Source organism: Bufo bufo, chromosome 11 (genome assembly GCF_905171765.1).
Source record: "Bufo bufo chromosome 11, aBufBuf1.1, whole genome shotgun sequence".
NCBI lineage: Eukaryota > Metazoa > Chordata > Amphibia > Anura > Bufonidae > Bufo > Bufo bufo.
Window position 1 is genome coordinate 22,049,985 of NC_053399.1, and position 23,369 is coordinate 22,073,353.

General features: G+C 47.6%; 2 protein-coding genes across 7 annotated transcripts in view; one reads left to right on the plus strand and one right to left on the minus strand.

Annotated features, from left to right (window-relative positions):
- Positions 1-15,114, minus strand: part of PRPF39 (pre-mRNA processing factor 39) — a 50,122-nt gene extending 35,008 nt beyond the window's left edge. Inside the window, exons 1-9 of one of the 4 annotated variants that reach the window (XM_040411637.1) lie at positions 14,948-15,114; positions 8,118-8,440; positions 6,952-7,077; positions 6,224-6,342; positions 5,264-5,431; positions 3,699-3,852; positions 1,243-1,350; positions 676-840; positions 253-379 (exon numbers count right to left, since the gene is read on the minus strand). In XM_040411637.1, coding sequence (XP_040267571.1) covers positions 253-379; positions 676-840; positions 1,243-1,350; positions 3,699-3,852; positions 5,264-5,431; positions 6,224-6,342; positions 6,952-7,077; positions 8,118-8,417 — 1,267 coding nt within the window. In that variant the 5' untranslated portion in view covers positions 8,418-8,440; positions 14,948-15,114. Of the gene's footprint in view, positions 1-252; positions 380-675; positions 841-1,242; positions 1,351-3,698; positions 3,853-5,263; positions 5,432-6,223; positions 6,343-6,475; positions 7,080-8,117; positions 8,441-14,947 lie in introns of those variants that run through there. The other 3 variants (XM_040411639.1, XM_040411640.1, XM_040411641.1) reach the window with 3 other exon arrangements.
- A 5-nt stretch (positions 15,115-15,119) lies between these two features.
- The window catches only part of C11H14orf28 (chromosome 11 C14orf28 homolog), a 41,096-nt gene continuing 32,846 nt past the window's right edge, over positions 15,120-23,369 (plus strand). For all 3 annotated transcript variants that reach the window (XR_005774800.1, XR_005774799.1, XM_040411643.1), the window contains exons 1-2: positions 15,120-15,309; positions 18,126-18,650. Coding sequence is in view for 1 of the 3 variants with exons in the window: in XM_040411643.1 (XP_040267577.1) it covers positions 15,200-15,309; positions 18,126-18,650 (635 nt within the window). In the remaining 2 variants the exon portion in view is untranslated. The remainder of the gene's footprint in view (positions 15,310-18,125; positions 18,651-23,369) is intronic.

The following is a 23,369-nucleotide window of genomic DNA, read 5'->3' on the forward strand; positions in this document are numbered from 1 at the left end:
TGGTAATAGTTTATTAAGTGAAATCCAGGTGAAAGGTTCGCTTTAAGGACAGATGTAAGGAGCCCTCAGCTGAGCTGCCTGACAAGAAACAGTAAAAATACAGAGGCTCAAAATTTTTAAATAAAGACCAATTGAAAAAAAGGATTTAACTCAAAAAGGAGTACAATGTAAACGAAAACTGCTCCCCCCAAAGGAGTCCATAGCCTTTATGTTTTTACTGTATTAGGGCAGAGAAGAGTTCTGATATCTTACCCTGTTGTTCCTCAAATGCAGCCCATAGTAAATGAGCTAAAGGCTTCTTCAGGAGATGGATATTACAGGCTCGGTTGTAGACATGTCTTGCTCCTTCAGGGCTGTGATTCTCCATGTACTTGGCATACTAAACACAAGAGAAGTTCTCCGTTAATGCCTCTAAGAACGATGTAAAGTGTGAACAATAAAATTCTTGTTTTAAACCCATTCAGCACCTTTATTGAACCACTAGACTAGACTCTGTAAGGAAGGGCGAAGGGAGGCAACGCTGTTGGCATATGCAGCAGTCAAATCTGGTTGCAAGCAGACCATCCCCTAATGCAATAGATATAGTTATAGATGAACAGAATTCAAAAGTATACAGGGTTAGGCACGACATCAATGTGTCAGACGATATTCCATGTAAGAGGTCACGGGTCTTACCTTTATCCAGAACTCCTCATAGCATGCACAGGCTATGACACATCTCTCAAAGAGGATGACCACTCGCTCATGGGCTCCATTCTCAATTTCAAAGTCCAAATACTCCTTCCAGTTATTTATTTGCACCTTCTCCAAAGGTTTTACATGAAAATAGGGTCTCTTAATCTTTAAGAAAAGAAAGAAAGAGTTAAGTTAGCTTCCCTTAAGGGCCTTTTGCAACAGTCAGTTATTCATACATCTATATACACACACAAATATATATGTATATATAGTTTTTGCAGTTGGCAAATTGTAGATCCGCAAAACACAGATACCGGACTTGTGCATTCCGCGGAACTGAACGTCCTGTCCATAATAACTCTGCTATCCTCGTCTGTAATACGGACAAGAATCGGACATGTTCTATTTTATAGTGGTGCCACGGAGCAAGCATATGGTGTGCTGTCTGCATCTTTTGCAGCGTCATTGAAGTGAATGGGTTTTCATCTGACCCATAAAAAATAAAAAAATACTGTCCATGAGCCCTTACAATGAGCCTGCATGGGAAAAATCAAAAATGAAACTTACTCCCTCCTCCAAGGTCCATCTTTTGTGGACTTCATTTTCGTTGAGGCTGAAGATTTCTTGGTGAACTTCAATGATTCGATGTCTCATGTTCTCCACTTCTGTTGTACGCTGTAAGACGATAGCAGGAAATAAATATTAAAACTGAACACCCCTCAAGCAGTTTTTTTGTTTCTGCAGGATGAAACCACCTCTGCTCACTTGCACAATAGTCTTGCTTGCATAGCTAGTGTGTATGTACAGGATTACTTCGACAAATATTTTAATTCTGCCAAGAGAGCAGGCAGGGGCAAAAAAAATTAGTCAGCAACTGTCAGAAAACCCAATGTCCCACAATAGTAAAAAATAAATAAAAATAAAGCCTTAAAGGGGTAGTCCAGGTATGTGGTCTCACCCTCTCTCTGCATTGGTTGTGGAGAAATTCAACTGCACACTGGGTAGTAGATACTGAGGAAACATTCCAATAACTAGCGAGAAGTGATATTGAGGACATCCTCACTATAGGCCATTAGTATCAGATGGGTGGGAGCGCAGGATTTTGGTTCAGACTATCAGCTGTTTGGGAACAGCTCCAGAAGTATTGCCTTCAGTGGGAGCAGTGCTGCAGCACCCAAGCTCTGTTTACTACACTGTAGACCAGGAATCAGCAACCTTTAGCACTCCATGTGGCCAGAAACTACAAATCCCAGAATCCTCCTTTCACTTATGGGAGTTACAAGAATAGGTGAGTAAGTATGCATGCTGGGAGGTGTAGTTTCACAGTAGCTGGAGCGCCAAAAGTTAGTTCCAGCACCATAGCTCCCCAATAGCTAATCAGCGGGGGTGCGGGATGTCAGATCCCTGACAAATATGCCATAAATATAAAAATAGCACTCTGCATGACACAAGCGTTTTGCAGTTGCATCCACAATATTTCTCTCCATGCCAGATGTCGAAAGGGATGAGATTATGCTTAAAAACAAAAACAAAAAAACCTTTAAAGGGTTGTGAATCAGATAAGCTAGGGTTAGACTCCCAGGACCCCCATCAATAAGCCGTTTGAAAGGGTTGTGGCGCTCGTTAAAGGGGTTGTCCAAGTTATATTCATTGATGACCTATCCTTTAGAATAGGTCATCAACATCAGATCGGCTGGGGTCCGACACGCGGCACCCCCCCGCCGATCAGCTGTTTGACGAGAAGGTGCGCGCCGTGCCAGCGCTACCTCATCTTCATTGTTTACCTGCTCAGCGTTGCATCTGAAGCTGTGAGCAGGTGCAATTACACCTAACCGTCCCATCAATTTTAATGGGAAGGATCGTTCCCATACACTTGTATGGAAGCAATCCGTACCATTGAAATGAATGGGACGGCTTGGGTGTAATTACACCTGCACATGCAACGGCGAGCAGGTAAACAATGAAGAGGAGGCAGCGCTGGCACGGCGCGCGATTTCTCTTCAAACAGCTGATCGGCGGGGGTTTGCCGGGTGTCGGACCCCAGCCGATCTGATATTGATGACCTATTCTCGGGATAGGTCATCAATATAACTTGGACAACCCTTTTAAAAGCACCACATACTGTTCACTGTAACTAAAGCAGAGGTGCAGTGTAATTACAACTGTTCATCCCATTCAAGTGAACAGGACAAGCAGTTGTACTCACTGCACTGCCACTACAAGCTAGATGGCATGGAGTTAAACAGTGAAGAGGAACCTGCTACAACGGATAGGCGGGAGGTCCTAGGAGTGCAACATCTGCAGATCAGATATTGATGACCTATCCTTAAGGACAGGCCATCAATATCCTAGCACTGCACAACCACTTTAATTTTGCTTCAGCTCTATACAAGGAAGCCCTTATACTCTGATGACTGTCACATTGAACTGTGGCTGGACCAACCCAGAGCATATTAAAAATTTCAAGGAAAACTCTATACATCTCTTTTTTTAGTTATACAAAATGGTTAGAGGAAAAAAATAAAATAAAATAAAAATGGATCCCCGGCTTCCTGGTTCCCGACAGGTCTTTGTACTCTCTGGTCGCTTTCCACAAGAAAATGTAAGGCTAAATGCACTCGATCAGGATCGCGCGCGGATTTGCGTACGGAAAATCCGCACTGTATGTCATGTACATTGTATTCTATGAGAATTTGAAATTCTCAGTGCACACGATGCAGATTTTGACCTCAATGGATTTTCTTCATTCACTTAGTAAAATCCGCATGCGGAAAATCTGCACCAAATCCGCATGCAAATCTGCACCAATTGATGCGGATTGACCGCACAGATTGGCCGGCGAACACCTGCGGATTTCAGTGCGGATGCTCCGCACATGAATCCTGAACGTGTGCATGTGGCCTTACAGCTCAGCCTAAATGTCACCACTCATGCTATAGCACAAACCCAAATTGTTCTTTTTTGCAACAAAGAAAAGGGACCAACGCTCTGTGATCAGATCTTATAAAGACAACTTTGCGTACCTGTGCTGGATCAGCTATGTCCTCGAGGCCCGAGGGACACTCAAATTTAGTCCCACTGTGATGACTTATTGAAGCCAACTCTTTTCGCAGCTCAATGAATTTTTCAGCAGTGAGAAACTCTTTTGGCAAGTGACCCTGTATGTGTTCTTTTAACCTGTAGATTGGGAACGCAGTTCGTATAGTAAATTGTCGACAAAATGCAAATGCATGTAATCAATTGAGGAAGGAAGGTTATACAACCTACAATTATTCCCTCAAGCTGTAAAGCAGCATTTCATGTCCAGTGGACTCTCCATGAAACCATTTGAAAATTAACCCTCTGCATGAGGCGATACTTAATCTGTTAATGACAGTGGATTGCAAAGTTAGGTTGCTGGCAGCTTCAGCTCAAGTATAGGTCTTGAAACATTTTAAAAAGGGCGGATAAGATCTACTAATTAGTGTGTTCAATGAAACGAGGAGTCAGATATACATTAGTCCCTTTTGAAAGGAAAGGTCGATAATGTATGATCAACGGGGGAGGTGGTGATCTCACTTTTCAGCCACCCACCAAAGAACAGAATGAAGCTGCGGTGCTTCGTCTGGACATGTAAGCTCAACCCATTCACCTGAACAGGCTCAGCAGTAGTATCAGGAACTGCAAAAATATAAGGGTTCTGAGAATACTGTATGCAAAGGAACAGGCAGTTCTGCGGATATTGCTGTACTTCGGATACAGCTTTGAAATAGAAAGGCAGAATTAAAATGTCACCACTTTAGCCTCCACTTGGCTTGATGTAAAAGGTTAAGTTTCTTTCAAGTCCTATAGTTTACATGAACATCTATCCTTCCTACAAAGCAGATCTAAGGCTGCACAAATACTAAGTACACAACTGCCGAGCCAGAGAACCTGTACTTCTGAGTCAGTGCATAGCTGTGATGCGGGCCAAGATAAACGAATAAAGGAAAAATACAGAAATTTGTTGATGGGAATAGGGCATAAAGTCTTGTTATGGAAATATTTTATAGTTTGTGAAGTATATCATGGGGTTTTCTAGGGAAAAGCTCTCTCCCCATAGTAGTAAATAAGAGTGCACCATGCTTTGAGCGGCCATCGCTCCTATTCATTTCTATGGGGCCGACGGAAATAGCCAAGCTAGCTGGCTAGGCTATTTTCGGCGGCCCCACAGAAATGAATGGAGAGCGGCTGTGCATGCACAGTACACCCTCCACAACTTTCGGGGCTACGTTCCAGAGGTGGGACCCGCACCTATAAGACAATGGGAGCATATACTAGCGATATGCCCCCATTGTCTGAGATAGGAAAACCCCTTTAATGATAAATGTGATTAATAAATTTGGGGCACAAGGGAGAAATCCTCAAGTTTTTTTGTCATAGAAAGTCAAAAATTATGACGCATGTCATATTCAAATACATTTATGCTTCTGTCTCCAATGGTGGAAATGTTTAGCAGGAGGGGTGTAGCAAACAATGGTCTGACAAAGTTCAAAGCCAGAAAATGGTGCGGTAACTTAGAACAGACAACAGGTAATTAATTTCCTTGTGTTTCTTCTCTCAAACTTACTTTTGAAAATGATGGGCATAGTGCTGAGTTGGGATTCCCAGAAGGCGACTGTAAATTGACGTGACTCCACTTAGATTTCCCTGTTCGGTCTCATAGTTAATATACATTTCCCATAACTTATCTGACCGAAAGTCTAGACCCGCTGACATGAGCGCATGCTCATATGTCCTGCAAGACAGAAAGGATAAAAGATCAGAACAGAACATCTCACCTATATAGTCGGCTTCCTTTCCATACACTCTATACTTTCTGGCACCTTAGCTTCCTGAAATAGCTGATCTGATATTGATGACCTATACTATAGCCCAGACAACCCCTGCGTACTGTAGCACTGCTCCCATTCATTGAATTGGAGCTGAGCTGCAGAACCCCAGCACAAACCACTACAAAGTGTAGAGAGTATGCTCCATACACAGTATGGTTTCTGGTGCCGCAGCTGCCCAAAACAGCTGGCACCCCACTGACCTGATATTGATGACCTATACTCATGATAGGCCACCAATATAAAATGACTTAAGACTGAATCCAATAAAACCCACTCAGGATACTACTAGGTACTACTGTGCTGACGTGTGGGGGCTGATAGGATGCAGATATGAGGCATGGGAGAGGGGGCTCCATTTGAGGTCTGAATGGTTTTTTATTTTTTATACTGGGGCTATTAGCTGAGGTCTGATTGGGGGAGGTCATTCACAGGGTGACAAATACGGTGACAAATAAGTCAGTATCTTTGGGGTCACTTTGCAAGGGAAAGGTAAAATCAGAAGGGTCAACTAAACTGTTCAATCGTTGACTACCCAAATCCTTACTGCAACAGACATGCAAAAAACTGAATGTACATGTTCATAGGAGTCTGTGAAAAATGCCTGGAAGCCATCTCACAGATCCGTGTTACATGGTTCAGTAATGCTGAACCCATGGTTCAGGGTGAAGTGCAGGCAAAACTGTAGAATAACTCACCCTCTCATAGTGTTAGTGGTCTCTGGGTCAGAAGGATCTAGAGTTTCTTTTAAGAACAGAAGATATTGTATCCAAAGATCAACACTTAAGGTAACCGCCTGAATTCCTCTACGATAAACCTGTACAGCAAGATAAAAGACAAAAAATACACCAAGGAGAATGATACGTCTCATGTCCCAGAAGAATGATTTGTATCCGGTCAACCTTACAAAGGCTAAAATATTTGGAATTTCGTTGAAAATCTGCCATTACCATTGAAGTGGAGGTTGGATAGAACATGGCTTATGTTCTGAGCTCCACTTGCAGTGTCTCTTGATCTTCAATGTGCAGCTGTATTCTTAGCAGGAGCTGAGGGCTGGCTTTGGGGTACAGACCATAAGGCACAGACCCATTAGATTCTCATTCACAGCGTCTGACCACAAATTCAATAAACAAGTAGCAAAATGTAAACCAGCAAAAAAATTAAACTAAAGCCACCACACAACGAATGACAGAAAGCCCTGCCCTACTTGTTAAGCTGCAGTGTAATATTGGCTTGCACTGCACAGCTTGACAAACTGTGGAGATTTAAGGCACCTGTCAACAAAGAAAGGAGATATTAGGACAAATGTCACGCTGAGTGACAAATGCTGTAATAATTATCCTGCTTTGACCTTACACAGGGGGCCAGAGAAGCCCTAAGCAAACATCCAGTCTCCGTTCTTATGTCTACATAGCGTCACATTTACCTCGTCGGCCTCCATCACATTGTTGTTCCGTTTTTCAATGTCAGCGTACTTCTTCCAGTAGCCATAACAATATGGATAACGAGCAAGGAACATATCAAACACTCTCCGAGCAGCGTATATATGATTCTAGATAAGAGACAGAAATCGTGTCAAGGACAAATTCAGTTCCATTAATGCACACAGATGCACTGGAGCCTGCAATTACGTGATGAGACATTCTGAATAGGGTAACAGGGACGCCTGTGAGTAAAGAACTGCAACACTACTACATTTATCCTAATGGGCCTGTGCCGCATAGGAGGGGGTCCGGAGCGACAGTGCAGCTCCTTCATTCTGATGAATGCCTTAGCAATATGCCATCACTGCCAATGGTGGGCTCAAGTAGTATATATGGCAAATACATGTGCTATTGCTACACAAATCCTTGCTGTGGCCATTCATTGGGTGAAGCAGTGACATGCATATATAAGGCACATCACACTCAGTCCAGTGAGGACAAGAAGTGGCGGGCACAGGATCTAAGGTTCTCCTCAGGATACGTAATCAATATCAGATTGCAAGGGTCCGAAATCCGGGTTTTTGAGAAAGTAGCAGCAGACCGGTGAGCGCCACAGCCTCCTCGCAACTTACCAAGCACAACACTGTCCATTTGATAGCAGCTGTGCTCGGTACTGCAGCTCAGCGGGTAGGAGTCACATATAAATAGAGTGGCTGCATTCATGCCCGACCGGTCGCTCGGTTTATTTCAGGCTGCAATAATGGCAACAACTAAATACCGTATTTTTCGCCCCAAAAGTGGGGGAAAAAATGCCCCTGCGTCTTATGGTGTGAATACTAATGAGTGCTTCAATTATGGAAGCACTCATTAGTACTCGGCTGTGCAGTGGCTGCGCACAGCGTGAGGGCGCTCTGTGACCTCACGCTGTGCGTGCCAGAAAACAGCACAGCCGACGGAGGAGGAAGAAGATGAGCGCTGGAGCAGAGGAGAGGCATCCGGAGCAGGAGAGGTATTCTTATTTTATAAAACATGAGGCAGTATGGGGCTGATCCGGGGCAGTATGGGGCTGACCATATTTGCCATTGTGGACACGCCTGTCTAAAATTTGCCCAAGAGAATGTGATTGGGTCCTGGGAAGGAGAAGGAAACCGATGTCACTGCTACTAACCTCTTGTTCAACATACTGCAACAGGTAGGTCCATGTGGTAAACTCCTCAGGATTTGCTTCAACGGCCTTCCAATACTTATCAAACTCTGGAGGAAGAGGCGGCTCAGGCTCTACTTTCTCAGGAGGTTCAGCAGCTTCCTCCACTTCATTGGCAGCCTCTTGTTCTGGAGATTGCTCCATTGCAGTCACTTCTAGGATATCTGCACTGTCCTTATTAGATTGTGAAGCCTCTGCAGGGGCCTCCACTTTCTGCTCTGTATTCTCTGTCACAGGACTAGGATCTGGACTTGGGTCCTGCATCGTGGCACAATATTCCTGTGGATCTGCAAGAAAACATGAACAAAAATTAGATATAACACTTAGCCTGGCACAGAGAGAGACTGTACAGTGGCAGCGTTTACTCCTGCCTTCGAAAAGCTGTAACTATTTCTCACCCATGTCCTTGGGGGACACTAAGCAAAACAAACTTGCCTGCTATAATCTTCTTACAGGGAACACGTTAAAGGGGTTGCCCCACAAGAAGTATTCTACATTTTTCAAACCAGCACCTGCATCTAAATACTTTTGTAATTGAACGCAATTGAAAAACTCTGGCTATACAAAATTTTTTTATTACATTTCTGCAGTTTGCTCTAATTTCTCTGTTCACCTCACTGAGGTGGTCACACATGCTCAGTTCCATCCTTCAACTAGCTGCAGCAGACAGGAGACGCCCTCTGAACTGCCAGCTTAAAATAAGTCTAGCAGAGCAATTGGAGCTATGAATGGGGAGATCTCTGGATTCATATAAGGTACAGAGCTGGTTCCACTCTTGTTAGAGGCAGTTATGTACTGTACGATTACATTAATCATGGGACAACCCCTTTAAGACAGCTTTAGCTCTATCTGTAGGAGGCAGACAAAACAAATGCTTAGCAGGTACTATGGGGCAAAACAGGGAGTCCAAAACGCTTATTATCCCACACATGAAAAAGGGAAGACCAGCAGGTCACCAATACTGTTGCTTGTTCCCTACGTCTGGAAGGCAAGCAGGGATGGCAGATTGCAAATCCACCGTCACCTGCCAGCAATCGGGTCACCTCACTGCAGAGTCTCCCCTCAGTCCAATGCAGCTTAACCTCCTATGGGGCAACAGGCTGACAGGCTTGAATTTGGGTAGGCTGAAAACTTCAGACAGCGTAGCAGGTAAATATGTATAGGGTGCCCCTTGCGGGTTCTCTCAGATTAAGGCTGGTATTATTTTCCCAACCTGCCCCACTTTTTGAAGGGTTCTAACAGATTCCAAGCTTCTTGCCTTGTTGGTCTGGCTTGCAGGGGTACGACTCTCTCCGTGCCCCTCACTCCCGGGTCCAGCACTATTTGGCTACTTCAGCCCCCCTGCTTGGCTTTGTCTTCTCAGGCAGTGGAGTTATATGGGAGCAGAGTGGGTGCTCCATTTAGCACACGTCACTACCTGGCACAACCCAGCCAGGCTCAATACCAGCGCAGGATGTCTCACACCAGAGGCCAGTCCATCCTCGGCACCGCTCCTCTTCTTAAGGGAGCAGGCTCAGATCTTCACTTTAACACCAGGTCTTAGGCCTAAGCCTCTTCCAGGTCGTAAGGGGACGGCATTCATTGTTTTTGCGTTTTCCCTCACTTCTTCGGATCGCTCTGCCTACTTCCCCCTCAGTGGCAAGAAATGTTTGCACCTTCTAGTTTGCTCCATCTTCCGCTGGAGATCCTCGTGGAAACAGCTGCTTGCCAGACAGACGGGACAGTCTCCTCCATGCCTTGGGGCCCTTACCTGCCAAAGTGTAAGATCAGCCCTAGCTGGCACACTTCCCATTCTACTAGGTGTAAGCCTCCACCCTCTTGCCTCTCTCCTAGGGATAGTCCACGAGCACCAGGTCAGAATCCAAGGCTAAACCCTCCAGATAAAGTGCAGCATTTTGCTTGTTCTTCTTGCTACATAAAGTCTCCGTGCGGTCGGTCAGACCCTCTGTGCATCTCCTGCTAAGCACCTGTGACTCAGCCCATTAGTCCCAACTCCCCCAGGTGTTCGCTGAACTGGAGTTAGCGCGTTTATTGCCCATTTATTGGCCAAGACCGCGCATGACCTTCTTAAACTGATAGGGCCATCATAGATACTAAGACGCATGAGGTCAGATGTGGGCCTCCCACAGTGAGCATCCACAATGAAGGGCCTGAACGACCCCCCCACTATAGCCTTCTGTTTCTCTAAAAATAGTTGCTCTCTCCCAAGTCTCTGAGATGTCTTCCAAAGAGGACAATAATTCAGAGGGTGCAATTTTAAATGCAGAACTAGGTCTCACTTTAAGGCAGTCAGCTCAGTCTTACGTCCAGTATACACCTCATCTTGGTCACTAAAGCCATGGCCAACAGTCTGAACTAGGGTATCCTCTCTGGGAGAATCTCCTTAAGAACTTGTTGATAATGTCTTATAGCTTTTCCATGCCAGCTCTGATCTTTGAGAGACCTCACAAGACATAACCAGACTCATGGCTTGCCCTTCAGCTTCACTGGTGGCGATTTGCTCAACGCTCTGGCTCTCCTGCTGAGCAGCACATGGGGCACCCCCTTTTTTGGGTAGATGGATAACTGGACAACATTTGGCACAATTGGAAAGGGGGGGGGGGGGGGGCGACTCATTTGCCTTAGAAAAAGTCCTCTTGGTCCAGCCAAGCCAGGAAGGGTAGACAATTTTTGTTATCCGTAAATAGCACAAGGTTGGTGGCTCACTTTCTGATCCACTATTGGGTAGGTGCACTGCCCGACAGCACTCTCTAATGCTGGTAAAGTAAAAAGGTAATTGATTGAATTGGGCGTCACTCTTTATCAGGCAACACAGACAAGTTGGTTGGTATATCAGAATTTCCCACTGAGGAAGGGGCCTGTTACCCCGAAACGCGTATGGTAAAGACAGTGCGGGAACATCAAGGAACAACATTTGGAAATAGTCTGTTTTCAACTTTCAACATCTACGGACTAATTTGAAAACCCTGCCTGGAAATTCAAGTCATCTGACCGCTCCAGCCAACCACGTGGGACGCCACAGGTCCTGGGAGGTCAAAGCAGAGCAAAGAAATCACACTGCTATCCAGGCAAGGGTGTAAACCCCATAGACTTTACCGACAGGTCCCGGAAGCTTAAAGCACCGCATCTGACAAACTGGTGCACAAACGGGCCGAACACAGGAGGGGTAAAGTACTCTATATATCCTATACAAAGTATAGCATTGGATTACTGCAACTTGTCAAAATCTGGGGATGATATTGATCTCTTTGGACACTGCTCCATTGAACATTGTGCTCTCCCACAAGTATAGCTGCTAATACATATCAGGGTTATAATTGCCTTTGGACTTATTGGCTCAACAGCCCCCCCCCCCCTAAGGACTTTTAGTATATAGAAGTGTAATTTTTAGTCTGAGTTTTAACATTGATTGAATGTATGAATTTTATGCAACATGTTGTAAATTATTTTAAAGTATCGTATATAAAAAAAAATTCTGATATACCAACCAACTTGTCTGTGTTGCCTGATAAAGAGTGACGCACAATTCAATAAATTTTTGCTATCCCTTTCGAACTCTTTCCAGTCCAAAACACTTTGACAGGAAACCCTCCCAAGAACTTCAGACCACACCCATCTTGGCACCCAATGTGTCCAGGGTTAAAAGACATCCTCCAAACCCTCTTCCACATGAGATGCAGCCCACAAATCTTTTGCCATCAGGTGGGAAGTCACCACCACTTGTTTCGAGATGCCTGGTCGGTGCACATTTCAGACGGCTGGGTACGCAACATTATTCCGGAGGGATACAAAAAATAAATTTAGCTTGTGGGTTTTCGGATTCAGTTATTCAAACCATGATCCATGTGCAAGGAACCCCCCCCCTTTCCAGGATTTTTCATAGGATGTGGACTTACCATTGGTTCGAGGACAGACATTTTTTCCACTCTTGCTTCCCAAACATTTGGCTTTTCACCAGTCCAGTCTGCAACTGGGTCTTAGTCTGTCCTCTCTTAAAGGGCAAGTTTCAGCACAAATTGGCATTCAACTCTACAGTCAGCACATTCCTGGAAGGGGTTGCCCATTCTATCCCATCTTTTCACCAAACCATGGCCCCTAATCTGGTGCCCTACGCACTCCAGTCCTCACCCTTTGAACCCTTGCAACAAGCCTGCCTTTGTTTCCTCTCTTACAAGGTTGCCTTTTTGGTGGCCATAACCTTCCTAGGGTTTCAGAACTTGCAGCTCTTTCCTGGTAATCCATCAGGATAAGGTGGTCCTTCGTCCGGTGCCACCTTTTTTTTAAACCAAGAATGGTCTTTTCTTTCCAACGAAGATATTGTTTTGCCTTCCCTTTGTCCCTCTCCGTCACACTCTAGTTTGAGCAAACCACGTCTACTTCTCTCAGATGTGCATACTCTTACTCCGGATGGTTCAAGTAAGGGACTGGCAGTGTCAAAGGTCACCATAGCTCCATGGAATTGTTTGGCACTTGCGGAAGTGTACCACGCTAAAGGTCAAGACCCACCATTCCAGATTACAGCCCACTCCACCCCGGGAGGTAGGTGCTTCCTAGGCTGCAAGTCACCAGCCTCAGCATTTCAGGTATGAAAGGCTCCAACTTGCTCGTCCTTACCGACTGTCTCGAGATTTTATAGGACGCAAACTTTTGCAGATGCTCCACTTGAACGCGGTTCGTTGACCACTGTCCTTATGACCTACCAAAAGCTTTCCCGAAGTAGAGAGCCCCTTGAAAGGCTACACCTTAAGTGATACTTTTTATGATTGCATTTTACTCATTTGGATATAAAATCTTTTTCTCAATTGGTCTATCACGTTTTCAGCAGTTTCAGTCGAGCTGCAGAATGGCCGAGTTTCCATTTCACGCACACGACCGTATCCGTTATGTTGTCTGCAAAATACGGCTCCCTTCCATGTACGTTCTGCAACATTCTCACTTCCATCAGTTGACATCTCATTTGCGGACAAGAACGGTCTCAATAATTAGACAAAGGTTGATCAATCGCGGTATAGCCACACGGATGACATCGGCGCGCTGGCCCCATTTTTCACAAACCCATAGAAACTAAAGGGCCCCCGTGCGAACTGCAAAAAACTTGTATCGGATGTGGACCAAAACTGCTATATTCTTAGCAAACTGAAGAGAATAGGAACTGTGTCACCAAAAAGATTATCTTCCAGTTAAAACCAGATAGTGACAAACATCCTTTTTTATTTTCTAATTGTAGCTTTATTTATTCTATTTCCTGAACATGATTATGGGGGCGGCCATCTTGTCTGAACTGTTCTTAAAGAGGACCTTTCACCGATTCTTACCCTATGAACTAAGTATACATACATGTGGAGCGGCGCCCGGGGATCTCACTGCACTTACTATTATCCCCGGGCGCTGCTCCGTTCTCCTGCTATGTCCTCCGGTATCTCCGTTCCCTAAGTTATGGTAGGCGGAGTCTGCCCTAGCTCTGGCCAATCGCATTGCAGAGCTCACAGCCTGGGAGAAAATAACCTCCCAGGCTGTGAGCTCTGCGATTGGCCAGCGCTAGGGCAGACTCCGCCTACCATAACTTAGGGACTGGTATCTCCACCTACTATAACTTAGTGAGCGGAGATACCGGAGGGCATAGCAGGAGAACGGAGCGGCGCCCGGGGATAATAGTAAGTGCAGTGAGATCCCCGGGCGCCGCTCTACATATCTGTATAGTTAGTTCATAGGGTAAGAATCAGTGAAAGGTCCTCTTTAACAGCATTAAGAAAACTGCTTTACGGCAGCCCCATGGTCCATAGACACAATGGTCAGGAGGGGACCTCACTGACTTCTATGGGAGAGTCTTCTAGACATGCTCTGTGACCTGTGCAGAGGTCATTACACCAGGAAAGAATAGATAAGATGTGACAACCTATTGTGAATGTTGGATCCTGTCTTATCTGCCATTCTAATGATATTACCTCTGTGTAAAGATAAGCAGATAACTGCAGTAAAGTGACCTGTACAGACCATGAAGTGGCGCCTATTAGTTTCCCCACTAGCTTTGGCGAGATCCGGCAGGCTGTTTAAATATAGATCGTGACATGGAAAATTAAAGAGAATCTTAAAAAAAAAAAAAAAATAAGTTATTCTCTGATGACATCCCCTTTAAATGACCATACACAGCTGTCAGGACACGAAGATACTCCGCAGCTTATAGATATTATATATTGCCCCCAAAGGCCTTGCGGGCTGTAATCACATTTGCTTTGGAGTCAAAGAGGTCAATAAAATTACGGAAAACAGACGGGTCCGGTTATCGGCCATTGTATTGGTACCAGTCACGTGACGGATGGGCCCTGGGATTAGGGCATGTGTGTACAGAGCCCAACAACAAGAGACGGGGCACTGACTGCTGGAAACCTCCACAGAAACCGCGGACACGTGGGGAGCAGATTTTGGGACAGAATTTGAGCCAAAGCCGCCTGAGAGAACTCCACGCAAATGCACCTGCACCCCCCCTGGTGTAGAGAGCAGCGAGCGGGGGCCCCAGGGTTCCTCCAGGGTAAACCCCGGGACACTCGGGTCTATGGCACATGGAGGCCGCAGCCGCCTCCTCCCCGGCATCACGAGCCCCTTGAGACCAATCCTCGCCCGTGGAGGGCGCTACTGAGGCCCAGCGTCACGGAGAGAGACGCCAGGTGCACCTACGTGTCGTGAACCGGGATCCAAACGGGTTCTCGAATGGCGCCACACGGCGAGGACTCCCCTCACACACGGTCCCCTCAGCGCCTCCCGCCATTTTATACCTCCCCACTACTGACACGTACCGGCGACCGCAGCGCGCTTCTCTTCGTCTCCCGCCTGGAGGTGTCCTCCAGTCCACACCGGTCACACGCCTCACAGACTACGCTCAGCCCGGGTGTCCGTGGTGGTAACGCGCTGGTAAGTTAACACACGCCGCCAGAAAGGGCCGCTCCGCCCAGCGAAAGCACGCACCTAAGGACGTCAGGAACGCCCGACGTAACGTACGTCGAATTCCAGCGTGGAACGCAAAGAACGCAGTGACGTCACGGTTGTTTATGCACGTTGCTGGGTGGAGGAGCGGCGGAGTGGATGTCGGTGCTGGCTGGAGTCGCCCTTCGGGGCCCCGCCGGTCTTCTCCTGGACTGATAACGAGCTCGACCAGCGGGTGAGGTTCTGAAGGCTCGGAGGACGGACGGGGGCTCTGCGGGCCGCGGTAGTAGTGGTGAAGCTCGCCTGCCATTGGCTGGACGCAGGGCCAATGACAGCAGGGCTGACAGAACCTTCCTGTCACATTGACTCCTGTCACGTTAATTCTAGGACATGGGGTTTAGCTGGAGCTTGCACAGTAACAAGCTGCAGCAGTGGCTGTGCTCAGGGGCCCCAGATCCATTTGCCAATTTTCATGGATCTGGGGCCAAATACATCTATTGCCCTGCCCGGGGTGTAGCGGCGCCTTGGCCAGAGGAATGGGTAGCAGTGCTTTGGTCATCCTGGCATGGGGGGTGGGGGGTGTAATGGAGCGTAGTGGCTCACCAGCTGCCCTGTCTGGGGCGTAGCGGTGCATTGTTTGCCCTGCCTGGAGGGGTAACAGTGTGTCGGCCACCCTGACCGGGTGTAGTAGCACGTCAGCTGCCCAGCTCTGTGGTGTAGGGGTGCGTTGGCCACTTGGCTATGGGGTGTAGTGCACGTCAGCCCCCCTGACCGGGTTTAGTAGCACATCAGCCGCCCAGCTATGGGGTGTAGGGGTGTGTCGGCTGCCCAGCTGTGTGGTGCGTTGGCCACTTGGCTATGGGGTGTAGAGCACGTCGGCCGCCCTGACCGGTTGTAGTAGCACATCAGCCGCCCAGCTATGGGGTGTAGGGGTGTGTCGGCCACCCAACTAGCTATGGGGTGTAGTGCACGTCAGCTGCCCGGCTATGAGGTGTAGGGGTTTGTTGGCTGCCCAGCTGTGGGGTGTAGGGGTGCGTTGGCCACTTGACTATGGGGTGTAGTGCACGTCGGCCACCCTGACCGGGTGTAGTAGCACATCAGCCGCCCAGCTATGGGGTGTAGGGGTGTGTCGGCCACCCAACTATGGGGTGTAGTGCACGCCATCTGCCTAGCTGTGCGGTGTAGTGGTGCATCGGCCACCCTGACCGGGTGTAGTAGCCCGTCAGCCTCCTAGCTATGGGCTGTAGGGGTGTGCCGGCCCCCCTTCCCCCATGCACACCATGGACCGGCATGTTTGTTCCTTAGCTCGGTGACCTGACGCTCTGGCCGACCTCCTCCGGTGGCTTGTGCATTTCTCGCATTGCTCTGGGTGAGCTGGTGCTTCGACTGTCCTGCTCAGGGTTGGGTGGCGCCTAGGCCACTTGTCATGTACAGGTGCATTTCTCGCACTGCTCAGGGTGACCTGTGCATTTCTCGCTCTGCCCTTTTGCCCATTTTCATTAAAGCAATCCTCCACTTCAAGAAACAAATTCACATGAACTGAGGAATGAACAGAACACCCACCTGGTGACCTTCTTTCAGCTGCAGATTCATCAATTTCCAGGCTCCTATTCTGTCATCCAAGATGGCCGCACCGCATCTCAGACTACCTGGCGCACACTGTGCGTTCGTTAGTCCAAGACACTTCGTTTTCCAGGTTTCATTCCCAATCAAACAAAAACGCTGATGCAAATGGGATCGGCTGTTTTCGGAAGTCCCGTAGAAATTAACAGACTGCACGCTGTGCAAGCGCGGCCACCCCTCCATTCACTTCTATGTCACTGCTGCAAATTGCCACCCTCCAGAGCTGCACACTCAGCTATTTCCATCACTCCCATAGAAATGAATGGAGGGTGGCCTCACATGCGTAGTCTGCTCTCCTTCTGTATGCAGGCTTCATTTTAGAGAGAGGTGCGGGTCCTAGAGGTGGGACTCGCACCTTTCAGACATTGGGGGCCATAGGCAGATCGGTCATAGACCATACAGGGAAATTTCCAGATGGGCTGATACCCAGGGGAGTCACTTAATCCCTCCTCATGGCCGCCAGCCTGGTACATAAAGATCTGATGCTCTCAGCATTAATTAATGTAGGAGCATCAGGCACTTATACACCTGACCAGTGGCCACAGGTGTCCTCCCGAATTCTAATATATGGCCTTCCTCAAGACGATTATACAGCTTTATACGGTGGGGCAGGTGGCAGTATTTTATGCTGCACTGTGGTACTTGGTTCTGCTGGGGCGGTATTTTATGCTGCACTTGGTATTTGGTTCTGCTGGGGCGGTATTTTGTGTTGCATTGTGGTATTTGATTCGGCTGGGGCGGTATTTTGTGTTGCACTGTGGTATTTGGATCTTCTGGGGCAGTGTATTGTGCTGCACTGTGGTATTTGGTTCTGCTGGGACGGTATTTTGTGCTGCACTGTGGTATTTGGATCTGCTGGGGCGGTATTTTGTGTTGCACACTGTATTATTTGTATCTGCTGGGGCGGTATTTTGTGTTGCACTGTGGTATTTGTATCTGATGGGGCGGTATTTTGTGTTGCACTGTGGTATTTGGTTCTGCTGGGGCGGTATTTTGTGCTGCACTGTGGTATTTGGTTCTGCTGGGGCGGTATTTTGTGTTGCACTGTGGTATTTGGTTCTGCTGGGGCGGTATTTTGTGTTGCACTGTGGTATTTGGTTCTGCATAGGGTATTGCTGGCCCCGCCTACTTCTGTCAATTTGGATCCGCCTACAACATGAGGCCACTTTTTCTTTTTTCTTCCAGGGCCACTTTACATTCCTAGTTGGCCCCTGTTGGGGGCCGATCCTCTTAAAGGAGTTATCCCATGAAATGTATTTATCACCTATCCGCAGTTGGGATAGGGAAGCAGAGCATACTGCACGTTCATGTACAGGAGGTCATCTAAACAAAATCACCTAAGTGACCCCCCGTCCCCCCCTCAAGTGACATTCTCGTGCTCGGTATGGGGTTTGATTTATCATATTGTGACCCTTCCTTTCTCTGCAGGATGAAGACATTGTTTCAAGAGATCAAAGCTTCCATTAAGAACAACTCGGACCAGGATCGATCTTTCTGGAGGCCAGTACTGCCCTGGGGAGGGGTCTTCACCATTAAAGCCGGCAGGAAAGCGGTGTCTTGTATGCCATTGTACGTGGAGATAACGCTGAAGAACACCTGCACTATCGATGGCTTCTTAATGCTGCTGTATGTCATCCTGCGCGAGAATAATTCCTTCCCCCGGGAGCTGTCGGTCTACTTGGGCCGGGAGTTTGTGGATTGCTTCCTTCACCTGATGGACACCTACAGCTTCACCTCGGTAAAGCTGCTGTGGATATGGGACAAGATGGAGAAGCGGCAGTACAAGTCCGGGATACACAAGGCCACTCTGGAGATTGACTTGTTTGGTAACGAGCACGAGAATTTCACTAGAAATCTGGAGCATCTCATGGCCACCATACAAGAGAGTTACTGCTCCAACTCCAGGTGCCCGCTCCGTGCCCGGGAGAGCCACATGCAAACTATTCTAATCAAGTAAGGAATATGGATTCTGCTGGGGGGGAGGGGATGCTGTTTCGCGGTCATCAAGTTTTGATTCTCTGGGGGGGAGCAGCATGACACGGGCCCCCATGGGCCCTGCACTAGTCATAGAATATTTTGCTGGGAATGTCCCTTTAAAGAGCATCTGTCAGCAGTTTTGTACCTATGACACTGTCTGACCTGTTACATGTGCACTTGGCAGCTGAAGACATCTGTGTTGGTCCCATGTTCATATGTGTCTGCATTGCTGAGAAAAAGGATGTTTTTAACATATGAAAATGAGCCTCTAGGAGCAACGGGGGCGTTGCCATTACACCTAGAGGATCAGCTCTCTCTGCAACTGCGCGCCCCCTGCACTTTGATTGACAGGACCAGGTGTGATGACGTTTTTCACCGATTGGCCCTGTCAATGTAAGTGCATGGAGTGCGGCAGTTGCAGAGAGTGCAGAGCCTCTAGGTGTAACGGCAACGCCCCCGTTGCTCCTAGAGGCTCATTTGCATATACAAAAACTTCATATTTCTCAGCAGTGCGGGCACATATGAACATGGGACCAACACAGATGCCTTCAGCTGCCAAGTGCACATGGAACAGGTCAGCCGGTGTCATAGGGACAAAACAAAAAGAGTTCCCGCAATGAACAGTCATCCGTTACCCATTCACTTCTGTAAGACAGAGAGAGAGCTAAGCCCAATCTCCAACAGTACCATAGAAGTAAATGGAGGGATGGTCACCTATGCATGCTACCACACCATTCACATGGGTACTCCGGGACCTACGTACTCATGACTGGTTTATCCAAGCAGTCGTACCCCCAGCGATCAGACCCTTATCATCTATCCTGAGTTTTCCAACAAACTTTATTCCTTTATCCATTCATTCACTGATGTAGATGGCACTCCTCTGTCTGCAGCAGTCCCATAGAATTGGATGGAGCGGCGGTCATGCTTTGGCACCATCCACAATGATATTTAGGATGTTGCTGGTTTCCTCTTCGCTGTCATGTCTCACCAGCCCCTACTTGTTCAATGTGCATGATCTGATGTATTAGAGACAAGAGTACAATACATCTAATATATACAGCTGAGTGTATATGTGTGTATTGGGTAATTACTATATATATGCTGTGTTATTTAACCAGTAGGATACTGGGTAATTGCTATTTATGCAGTATTATATAACAGTAGGATGTTCAGTAATTGTTATACATGCAGTGTTATATAATGGTAGGATATTGGGTATATATATATATATATATATATATATATATATATATATATATATATTTGTGGTCAGGGCGACGGCCCCTGGACGTAGGAACTAGAGCTAACCTCAGGCTGGGAAATGCCGGGAGCCCGTAGCGAGGATAGGCCTAAAAGGGGCCAAAAAGGAGACCCAACCATACCATCAAACACTCATTGCACCGTACAGGGCAAGTGAACAGAAAGCACGGATCTCTGATCGGAGGATTTGGACCATATCTGGAGAACACGACTACCTCCCACGTCCCATGCACCTGATAACCTGAGGAGGCATCTGGTGCTTAGACACCGCCTCAAAACGAAAGGAGTGAAGCAGACCCTGTTTAGAGTAAATATACACCTACCGTTACGACACCCGTTTTGAACGAAAAAGACCCTTCACGATGGAGGTGCGGGATATACCGTCTTATATCACAGTGCCTTCCATCTACCTTACCTCCTTGTCATGTGTACCGCCACATCGTTCTTGGAGATGGTTAATGCTGATGCAATTGAAAGAGTGTCTGGAACCAGGAACGATTTACTCCTATGTTGACTAACAGGTGACCATATACGAGAAGGTCTGAATCCTGAGAGCTGCAGACTGAAACAAACAATGGTGAAACGGTTGGAAGTGCCTAGATCAGGCATCCCAAACCGCGGCCCCTCAGCTGCCGCAACCACAACCCCCACAACGCCCTGCTGCAGGCAGATACCTGCAGGCTGTCCGGGCGCCGCGGGAGCCACAACCCCGCAACAGCCGGAGGGCCGCAGCCCACGACCCCCGGCCCAGATGAACCCCAACCATCCACCAAGGGCCCCGATCGGGCACCAACTGTTCCTGGTGGCAAAATACTTACCTCTACTTATTCCCCAGGCCACACTTCCTAATAAGGGCCAAAAAGTCAGAACATGGTGCCTGTTGTCCTACCGAAGTAGCAAACTCAGTGAAGTGTAAACCCACCAGGCCTGGGGAACCATCCACAGAAATATATGGCTATCACGATTAATGAGCTAATGTGCCTGTACTAAGGACAGGACGTACCCCAATACCTGCAGTTGAGACAGAAAATGCTTAAGGTCGTGATAAACTATGTATGCTGCGCCTGTAGACGTGATAGGACTTGTCGTGTCAGGCGACACGACAGACTTCGTAAACTTGCGCCTTATTACTGTACCTCCTACTGGAAGATGGACCGATACCCAGGACTTAGGCCGGACACCAACACCCTCAGCCCGAGTTTGTAGATAAAGTAAGCATGCCTGGGAGAAGATGATGCAAAGGCAGGCTTGGGATGACTGCTTATAAAGAAAACAATGAAACCCAACAACCTAGAAAATAAGAGTCAGAGAAAACAATAACGAGAGTGGGACTCTAATGGCACAAGCCACACGTGCGAGCCACCCCAAGAAAATTGTATTGCGAGCCACAGATGACCGAGCCATGCGAGCGGGACTGAGGACAGAACAGACATGGAACTTACTTGTTATGGGACCACGCAGCCGGCCTCGACTGGCGTTGTGTGTGTAATTTTTCCTTTTTCTTTTTTTTTCTTTTGAGAAGCCATGCGTGAGAGACTCAAGTGGCGGAGCCATGCGTGAGAGACTCTAATGGCAAAACACATGTGTAACCCTAAAAGGGGGAAGCCAAGCGTGAGAGACTAATGGTGGAGACATATGTGTGAAAACTAACACGGAGAAGCCATGCGTGGGACACTAATGGCGGAGACATATGTGTAACACTAAAACGAAGCCATGCGTGGGAGACTAACGGTGGAGTCATACGTGTAAGACTAAATGGAGAAGCCATGCGTGAAAGACTCTAATGGCAGAGACATGTGCAACCCTAAGACGGAGAAGCCATGCGTGAGAGACTAATGGTGAATTCATATGTGTAAGACTAAATGGAGAAGCCATGCATGAGAGACTCTAATGGCAGAGACATGTGCAACCCTAAAAGGGAGAAGCCCTGCGTGAGAGACTAATGGTGAATTCATATGTGTAACACCGAAAGGGGAGAAGCCGTGCGTGAGAGACTAATGGCAGAGTCCTACGTGAAGACTAAAACGGAGAAGGCATGCGTGAGACTCCAATGGCGGAGTCCTATGTGACACTGAAGGGGGTAACCATACGTGAGAGACTCAAATGGCAACGCCACGCGTGAGAGACTCTAATGGCGGAGTCATGTGTAACACTCCAAAGGAAAAGCCACACGTGAGAGACTCTAATGGCGGAGGCATATGAACCCTTAAAGGGAGAAGCCATACGTGAGAGACTCTAATGGCGGAGTCATATGTGACACTAACAAGGGAGAAGCCATGCGTGAGAGACTCTAATGGCACAGCCATACGTGAGAGACTCTAATGGCGGAGTTATATGTAACACTAAAAAGGGGGAAGCCATACGTGAGAGACTCTAATGGCGGAGTCATATGTCACACTAAAGGGAGAAGCCATACGTGAGAGATTCAAATGGCGGAGTCATACGTGACACTAAAAAGGGGGAAGCCATGCGTGAGAGACTCTAATGGCGGAGTCATATGTGACACTAACAAGGGAGAAGCCATGCGTGAGAGACTCTAATGGCACAGCCATACGTGAGAGACTCTAATGGCGGAGTCATATGTGACACTAACAAGGGAGAAGCCATGCGTGAGAGACTCTAATGGCACAGCCATACGTGAGAGACTCTAATGGCGGAGTTATATGTAACACTAAAAAGGGGGAAGCCATACGTGAGAGACTCTAATGGCAAAGCCATGCGTGAGAGACTCTAATGGCGGAGTCATATGTCACACTAAAGGGAGAAGCCATGCGTGAGAGATTCAAATGGCGGAGTCATACGTGACACTAACAAGGGAGAAGCCATGCGTGAGAGACTCTAATGGCAAAGCCATGCGTGAGAGACTCTAATGGCGGAGTCATATGTGACACTAACAAGGGAGAAGCCATGCGTGAGAGACTCTAATGGCACAGCCATACGTGAGAGACTCTAATGGCGGAGTTATATGTGACACTAACAAGGGAGAAGCCATACGTGAGAGACTCTAATGGCAAAGCCATGCGTGAGAGACTCTAATGGCGGAGTCATATGTCACACTAAAGGGAGAAGCCATACGTGAGAGATTCAAATGGCGGAGTCATACGTGACACTAAAAAGGGGGAAGCCATGCGTGAGACTCAAATGGCTAAGCCATGCGTGAGAGACCCTAATGGCGGAGTCATATGGCGGCTTAATTTCCCTTTTAATTTATTAACAACCACTATGCCGCACCAGTATGACTTGGGGACTCGCATAACCATGATCCTCTCCGACAATGACCTAGGACGCTAACCAGCCTACAACCATATTGCCCCCCATCGAGCAACATGAAGAACGAACACCGGGCCCCCGAAGCCCTGAGGCCCCCCCGAAGCCAAGGGATCGACCCGGAAGACCTTACCGTGAGGATAAGTAATTAAACGTGAGCCCGAC